Here is a 9497-nt window from a genome sequence, read left to right on the forward strand (position 1 = left end):
TTTATATATAAATATCTGCAGTCGGAGCATCTAACCACGGTAACTTGGTAATTCAAAGGTTAATTGCCATATTAATGTTTGCATGGTTTTAGGACAGTTGTTAAATTTATGTTTCCCCATCCCATTGATATTTTATGATCGATTATGGTGTTTCTGGCTTTTTTAGTTCACTTGTCACTATGCACTTTACCTTACCATTAATATCACATTTATTCGGTTCTGTGTATTAACTCTATCCCTTGCGAGTTGTTCTCTGGACCGTTCGATTGAGTTTGATGATCTCCATGGTTCTGCCTTGGTTGCGTGGCACACGGAGGGCGTCCTTCCCCAGCTGGAAGCGTCGGGATCCCTCTCTCATCAATGGTGGAGAGCTCAGTTACTCGATCTTAGGGTTACAATTCCATCAACGGAAAGTATGCTTTCTCGGTGGTTGAGTTGAGGCTCATTTGGTTCCTATGCTTTGCATGTCTGCTCGAGCTCTGCTCCTCTTGCGAGCTCTGCTCCTCCTACCACGGTTCGGTGCTTTGAATGAGACGGAAACACTGCCTCAGAGGGCTAGCTATGTATTCTAGGCTGAGACCTTCGAATGGTACGACACCTAGGTTTCTTTTTTTCTGGAAAAACCAATTTCAATTTCTGAGTTAGCTTAGATTGTTGCCCTTATTTATCTCCAGGTTATGTTATTGATTAAATGTTGGTTCCTTCTAACACAGCGAAGGGGATTCAAGCTCAAGTACCTTGGCCTCCACCTTAGCAGTTCTGGCTCTTCTCGGAGGTTAATGTTCCACACAAACACTCTGGGTAAGTCTCGGTCCGAAAGGTTTGCATATGGTTGTTTGAGGGGACTCATTTCCTTTGCTTTTTTCTGGGAGCCGCCTTAATTTTTGGGTAAGGCCTGGTTGCGTTCGTCCGCTCAGAAGGATAGCATCTCTCTGTTGTTTTACGTTTACCTATTGAGGACTTTCTCGCAGTCAACCTCCTCAGGTCGTGCCATATTTAAATTCTTGGCAGGGCCTACCTACTCTAGGGTCTACATAGTGGTAGAATGCTAAGTTCGAATTTTCTACTGGTTATTATTATGTAACAAACATTCTTCCCAAGAGAAAGAATAGTTTAAGCGATGTAATGCATATATTTTTTTTTGTCTAAAGTCTCCCACGGGTTGGAGCCCCTTTTCAGCATTCTGTAAAGTTTATTGATAATGTAATGGATTTCTTTGGTAGCCGAGGTCCCTTAAGGCTATGGTTACAGTTTATCTGTCGTTATTCACGGATTCTTGTTATTAAACTTATCATATTTTCCTATATGTAAGGTATTTTACAATACTCTGCAGGTATAAGGACATGTGCAAACTTCTCTTAGTTCTATGAGTTCGCTATTGTTCATATCATTCTCCGTATAGACCCTTTTGATTTCCTTCTGTTGTAAAAAATGTTGTGTTCATCTAAGCAAATGAATTCGTTGTGCTAGCCGTTGTGTTTTACTGTTATAAAGATTATATTTTCTTGCTATTATTGGGTGTATATGTTACGTAATTTTTTGGGTTTGGATACTTGTGAAGAGGGTTTCCTATTCTTTTGTTGCCCGCCTCATAGCGCGCGGCTAGTTTTTGTGAATTTTAATAGGATGGGCTCTGTTAAAGGTTCCCTCCCTTAGCGCCATTTTCAGCTTAAGCCCGAAAGTCTCTTCAAGGTTTGGACACAGGGCCACTTCACACTTCTGCTCACATCTCTACAATTTGCCAAGATTTAGCTTCTTCATTCGGTCACTTAATTCATTCTTCTCGCAGATAATAGACTAGAGGGAACAACATAGAACGATGAATTCTTTTTTTAGCCGCAATAGTAATGTTGACAGAGTAAAGCAGCGTTTGTTCACCAGGAGGAATGGTCTATTTATTGTTGCGGCTTCCACCGTGCTTCTAGCTGTTGTAATTTGTGTTTCTATCCAACATAATCAGTCGAAGAGCAGTCGTATAGCATTCAAAACTTCTGTCAAGGCTATTCGAACATCAAATGAATTTCTCAAAGGAGCTTGCGACAGGATGCCCCACCCACAGGTCTGCGTTTCGACTCTCGCAGGCTTCTCCGCTGAATCCACGCAAGCAAATCCTCCTCAGGTCGTCAATGTTATGGTGAAGGCATTGATTGGCGTAGTGGAGAGGACATTCATGGTCGGTTCGAAGCTGACAGGGGAAGTGGCCCCTGGATTAGAACGGGATGCTCTCGAGGACTGTCTCGAACTACTGGATATGACAGTCGATGATCTCTCCCAAGCCCTCTCCAAGTTCAACTCAAACGCTCCCGGCGATGTGAAGACATTTCTCAGCGCGGGTCTCACCAATCAAGATACCTGCATGGAAGGATTCGCCACTGCAGTTGGAGTTCTCAAAAACCAGTTTCTGGTGGAGTGATTCAAATCTCCGAATTAGTCAGCAATTCCCTCGCCATGTTCAATAAAATTTCCTTTGTATTAGATGATCTGAAGCGGCCTCCTAATTCCCAGAATAGACGTCTCCTCGATCTTGAGAACAGGCTCGATCGTCATGATTTTGGGTCTGAAGAAAATGGTTTCCCCGGATGGTTATCAGCTGGAGATCGCAGGCTGTTGCAGGTTCCGCAAAGCAATGTAACCGCTGATGTCGTCGTAGCATTGGACGGTACGGGTAATTATACAAATATTACCGACGTGGTCATTGCGGCTCCTGATAATAGCGTTAAGAGGTACGTTATACATGTAAAGGCAGGCGTGTATCATGAACAAGTTGTGATCAAGAAGAAAAAGACGAATCTCATGTTTATTGGAGACGGCATGGATTCCACAGTAGTTACAGGAAATCTCAACGTATTTGACAGCACAACAACGTTCCACTCTGCAAATATCCGCGGCCTGGCTCCTCAGCAATCAAGAACGTTATCCAGCAAATAAAAAACAATATGACCGCCCATGCCCTAGATCCGCCATCCGCTAGGTTTCAGAACGCTTCTGTAGCACAGGCACCCGGTGAAGGCCAGGACAAGAGCCTGGCTCACCGGAAGAAACAGAAACGCCGATGTCCGAAATGTACACCCAGAAAGTTCTATCGTTGTACTCGTCGGGCGTCACAACTCCAGTTTTCCTCCTGCGATCTATGGCGTCGATGTCCGAAATTTACACCCAGAAAGTTGCGTCGTTGTACTCGTCGAGCGTCAAAACTCCAGTTTTCCTCCTGCGCTCTACGGCCACTGCTCTCCTCCTGCACTCTGCGGACACTACGAAGCCAAAAGTAATGAGATTAATACCACGTTGTAATCAGTTATGCTAACCAGTGCACAAACCGTTTCCCAAACAAATTTGTAACCATTTTGTAACTATTCTGATCGAACAATACAGAGGATCCTATGGCATACAAGGATGACAAGTGTGCAAAGAGAGGAGTTAATTTCAGAAGGAACACCTTACGGCGTATTTAGAAGATTGTTTCATTTTCTAAAATTAAAAATGTGATTTATTTTCCAAAAATAGGATAATTGTTCTATTTATCAGACTTATAAACTATCAAAATCAAATATATATATATATATATATATATATATATATATATATAACCAATTGTCTCTAAAATAAGCATATCATATCTTGGAAAAAAGAAGCATATCATATCTTGGAAAAGCACTAAGTTCTTTGGAAGTATACTATTCCCATGTGGTAATAGCACAAGGTTGACCCATAATCTCTCCTGAGTCATACTCTTCCTAAAAGAAGCATACTATATCTTGGAAAAACATACTCAATTTGAATATATATATATATATATATATATATATATATATATATATAATCACTTTGTCGTTAAAAAAAATAAAGCTTAATTTTCATAATATATAGAATAATGCTTTATTATATTTAAAATTGATGTGTAAAGTTGGTTGGTTGTTTTTTATATTTTTTTATTAATTTAGTTTTTTGAAAATATATATATTTAATAGGAATAAACATATTAAAATATATTTATATAAAAATTAATTATATGAATATAGATGTTTTTATTGTTATTAGTGAAATGGATTATTAAAATGTAATTTGATACAAAGTGATAATTTTAATTAATTAAAAACAATTCAAATGTTTTATTATATGTAAAAATGGTATTCACAAGTTTGTGTGTGGATGTGTTAATTAGAGTTAGTTTGAACGGTTAGGATGAATGTTTTTATATTTTTTATTTAAATTTAATTTTTCGAAAAGATTATGCTTTGATAAACCATTTTGTATCTATATCCTTTATCTAATTAGAATTTGTATAGCTTTGTGTATATGGGTTTTTTGGAAAATCACAATCACAAACAATGGAATATTTAAAAGTATCTTGCAAATACCAAAAGACCCTCTTCCCTACATCCCAATGCTCATGTCTAAGATACACTTCCTACACTAATCAATGAGATAAGACTATGTACAAATTAAATGAACACAAATGAAATAATAATAAAAATATGTTTTAAAACACACTCAATATATTTTCAACAAAATAGTTGTAATATAATTTATCATATTCAAAGATACACTTCTTCTAGTAAGCATTGAGATAAGAATGTATGCATACTAGTATTTGCACCACATGTTGCAAAGGAAAAGTGGCGGTAGCATAGGAAAGAGTAACATAGAAGAAAAAAGATGTGATATGTTATGCAATTTAATTGAATATTTAAAGTATAAATATGAATTAATTTATTTAAAAAGAAATTTTAGGTTTATGAAAATTGTTTGGATAAAGAAATTGGTTATTTATTTTTGTTTTGGCTTATAGATAGGGCTTTCTTTTTTTTATCAAGTGCACAATTCAAACAACAAAGTGAATTAATATCTTACCAAGATGAACCATAAACATATGAATAAAGAGATATATGATAAGGTTAAATCTTATTTAAATGCAAGATTTATCCATGGAAGAACAATGTCATTTGACTCAGCTCAAGGATTATCATGTTACAACTTGCACAAAAGTGGAGATGATATTACACAAGATTTAACAAATAAATTGAGGAACAAAAGTATGGATTTTTGCAAAAATATTTTAGGGAAATAAACTAATAATTGCAGTAATATTGTGGTGAATGTGGGAGGACTGGACTGTTTGAAGGTTGTATCATTCAACAAGCTCTGAAGTTTGGTTGGGTCATCTGTAAGGCTTCCATCACAAAGAAATGAAGGCCAAAATTTGAAGAGGGAAAGGTCAACATCTCTAGTGGACGTAAGTGCCACTGGTCCATCAAGAGGTGAGGAGAATAGAGTGTTGCATATGCCAAAAGACATGGATTTTATGACAAGAGAAATATATGAATCATTTGTTTTCTCTTAGAAATCAAGGGATTCCCAAGGTAAGATGGGAGCTCATGATTATGTTTTGGTGATTTCCAGTCAAGATGAGGCTACTAAGGGGTAGCTTGAAACCTTGCACAATGCCCTAACAAGAAACTTCCAGATGTTGACATTGATTTTATCGATAGAACTCTTCTAAGTAGTGGCAAGTTGTTTTCTAGAAACATGGGTGGGGTGAAAGAAGAGGGAGGTATGAAGTTACAACATTACTCATGGCCTAAATATGAGAAAATAAGTTCTCAGGTGCAACAACAATTTCACTCTATTGGTCGATCAAGGTTATGGAAAACTGAGGCATGTTCAAAGGTTTTAGACTATGAGACATTTATAAGGTTGTCAAGTGGTAGAATTGAATTTACATCTAATGATTATAGTGATATATTTTGATGTGATGGAGTGGATAAATCATGTTCTTCTAATTCAAAAATAAATGGTGATATGGAAAATACTTAGCCAAGGCATGATAACATGGTAAACATTCATTTATTGAAAGATTTCTTTTCTGTACAAAGTAACTGTTTAGAGGCTTTTCCAAATCAACAAAGTGCAACCGTTATGTCTTCTCAAATCAATAAGGGTGTAGAACAATCCCTTAGAGATAATGAACATTAGATCCGGGCAAAGATTATATTGGAGGGATGTTCTACAAGGATAGGACTCTACCCAAGGAAATCTTTAATAACTTTGGGAAAGGGAAAATGAAAGATTGGAAATGAAAATGTCAGGAGAAGCTCACCTTCATGTCTATCATATTCCACAACTAATGATGGTGCCTTTGCTTATATAGGGTCATCTCAAGTGAGAGTTGATGGTATGCATTTTCAAGCTACCAACAATAACAACTCTTATGCTTGTTTACAAGGACAAGTTCACCTTCGTGTTTCTCCATTAAAACCATACTCTTTTCGATCTAGTTTTGAAGCGACAAATCCCCAAAATCATGCCGCAAAAGGTGACTACAAGATTTTACCTAAAGATGACGTTGTTTTAGACTTCTCTTTCCATAAGGGACTAAGTGGGATGGAAAAAAATGACATGGAGAGTACACCTTTATTGTAAGGAGGTGTAGTTAGGGAACGTGCTCAATGTAGCCTAGCTAAGTTGCTTTTAGCTAATTAGAAGCTTCTCAATCATTTAAATTCAGTTGGAGTGGAGTCTCATGAAAACTTTTCAGATGAGGTTGATCTGAGTATTTCATAAATTTGACAAAGGAAGAAAAGGCCTGTTTGGAAGTGGATTTCAAGCCCAAGGTTAACTCATTAATCAACGGATTTTCCAAGGGTGAAATAGGAAACCTAGGGGTGCCATAGTTGGTGCAACCAAATTGCAATTTTTCATCAACAAAACAAATTGTTGATTCATTTGCTTACGACAAGCTATTTCAAAGTATGCAATTAGCATCCTTACATGATGTAAAAATGTTTTAGGAATGTGAAGGCTTTCATAAAGGGCTTTTATCTAAAGACAAAAAAATTAACTCATACAAAGGGAACAAGTGTGTGGATATAGATATGGAATACGAAATAATGGGAAATATTCCTCTACGAAGGGGAGTGTTAAAGCTATTGAGTTGTGCAAATCTTTTCACTCCCTCACTCTAGGTCCTAATCATGTCTTGAACTGTAAAACACTTGTTCCATTAAATGATTGTTCGTCTCATCCCATGGGACTTTAAGAGCATAAAGAAATCGCTGGTGAATATCCGGGAAAGAGATATGAAATAAATGTCTCTTATATGGCATCCCATGGGCTCCATATCAATAAATTTCAGACGAGGTTGGTGTTCAATGGAGTTGCGGGATATGGACTAAAGATTAATAATTCACCTTCATTAAATTTGGGTGGAACATTATTTGAGAGAATCGACAAAAATTATATGAATATGGAATCCAAAATCTTCCCAAGGAATGTTCATATGTTTAAAGGGAATTCTAGATGTTTTCCCATTGAAGAAGAAAATAATGTTGAGGTGGAGATTATGGATCATCCAATTTCACTAAAACATTTTAAAAAGAGATTTGGATCATCAAATAAGAAAAGTGTTTTGGGTGCCAAGAAAATTCTGATGGATAGAAACTTAGTAAGACACAATTCACTTGTAACAACTCCTATAGGTGGAAATTTCACCAAGATTTTAGTTTTTGATGTTTGTATGTTTTCTTATTTGTAGCCTCCAATTTTAAATAGCTAAAAGCATATGGGATTGTGGCAGTTATTTGTGGCCATCATTTATTTGTATGACATTTTACAGGCAATGTTAGCTAATATTTACCCACTTCTTTCTTGCTATGGAGAATTTCACAGGCAATGTTCCAGAAACAACCAAGTTTTCATTAATACAAAGTTTTCATTATCATGTCCAAAAGCTAATGCACTATTGTACATAAAGCATGTTTTGGATTTACCTAGAATATTTATTTGTTAAAAAAAAAATATAATCGGTACTTAGATTCATATCCAAAGGCTCTATATAATTTAGATCCTTGTGTTATTGTTTAGTTCCACATAAATAACCCTTTTCTTTCTCAAAGGCTTCTAGGTTCTTAATTTTATGAAAAGAGGAGCTGAAGATTGGAGCCAACTGTAAATATTAAGTGAGGCTAAACCAAACATATAAAACCACAGGACATGATAAAAAAGTTTCCCACCTCACTTGCAGTTTCACATGTGTTGTAAATTGTACCTTCATCTTTGACTGCAATTTAGAATTATGTACATATTGGTGCAGTAAATGTGTAGTAAACGGGGTTGTAGGAGAGATGTTATGAAATGACATGTTTTGTACTTCAATTTTGCTTTAACATCTAGGAATGGGGAATGCACTTGGGATTTTTTGTGGGCAAGTTGTTGGCACAAATAAACACCATATGCTCATAATATATCTATAGCATTATTGGATTGTACTCCTCGGATTCGCAGTGCTTCTTCTTCCCCAGTTTATGTTTACAACTCCTATTGTCAGGCTCTTAGGACAATTTGAAGATGTCTCTCAACTATCAGGGAAAGGAGAGTAGAATTGTGGTGCATTCCTCTTCACTTTTCATTTCCATTCTTTTTTTCCATTCTGAGATATTTACTTGCACACTTTTCATTTCCATTCTATTTTTCCATTTTGGGATATTTACTTGCACAGAGAAAGAATAGTACCATAGCATGGTCAGCTGCGATTGGAACAATGGTCTTCGTTCTGTTAAATTGACTCTTTGTATTGAAGTGTAATATGGGCTGCAACAGGGCACTTGTCTCACAAGACATTGGGTGGTGGATACCTGCTATTATCCAATTCGTGTATATTACCCATAGAGGGTGTGCGCTCACATGTACTAGATTTTCAAGGGAAAATTTTTGTGAAATTTGGACATTTCTAAAACTATATGTTGCATCTGGTGTCATGATATGGTAAGTGATTTTGACCTTTGTAACGTGTTTATTTTTTCAAAAAGAAAAAACACACTTGCTTTCATTAAATAAAAAAATTACCATTCCATGGATTTCTCTTCTATTTCATTTTATCACTACCAACCATTCATTAGATCTAACATTTTCCATTCTAGGATCCTATCTCTGTTCTGGATCCTCTGTCTTTTTTTCAAGAGGAAAAAACACACCATCTTATATTAAAAAAATAGAGGATGGTTATAGAGCATGAATTTAGATTAGATCAGAAAGATCTTGTGGCAAAGAGATTTCCTAAGGCAGCTAGCAAAAACTCCCAAAAACAAACTATTATGACAGAAATTAAAACAAAGACAAATTATAGATCCAAAACAGCATAGCTATTGTATCAAAGTAAAAACCAACTCCACATCCAAAATTCGAACAAGAAGGAACAAAGCTGGCCGGAAACATGAGGCGAAGAGCAGCAGCAAGAGACAGCCCCATCAAACCAAAAACGTTGGGGGCCATCCTCTGTCTATCTTTCTCTTACATAAAATACTTCTCAGTTTTACTATGTGCCTTCTATCTCTACAAAAGGATTCTGCGAGTCTTAGATACTTCAACAAAAAAACAAAATCATCACTTAGATAGCATAACATTTCTATCCTTCATATCTTAATAGTCCCTGAACGAAGGAATGAACCATTTTCAAAAACTAAAAATTTGATCATTTTTGGATGGATCCTACATCCCTCCTT

The 9497-nt window shown here is 36.3% G+C and overlaps 1 protein-coding gene across 1 annotated transcript; it reads left to right on the top strand.

Annotated features, from left to right (window-relative positions):
* Positions 1-1819: 1819 nt before the first annotated feature.
* LOC149197578 (putative pectinesterase/pectinesterase inhibitor 34) lies at positions 1820-2413 on the top strand. Its single transcript, XM_089408730.1, has one exon. It carries the CDS (start codon positions 1820-1822, stop codon positions 2411-2413), a length of 594 nt encoding a protein of 197 aa, XP_089264856.1.
* The last annotated feature ends 7084 nt before the right edge of the window (positions 2414-9497 follow it).

The sequence above is a fragment of the Pinus tabuliformis genome, chromosome 2_2 (genome assembly GCF_031772625.1).
Source record: "Pinus tabuliformis cultivar Carrire ecotype Pingquan chromosome 2_2, CPIR1, whole genome shotgun sequence".
Taxonomy (NCBI): Eukaryota; Viridiplantae; Streptophyta; class Pinopsida; order Pinales; family Pinaceae; genus Pinus; species Pinus tabuliformis.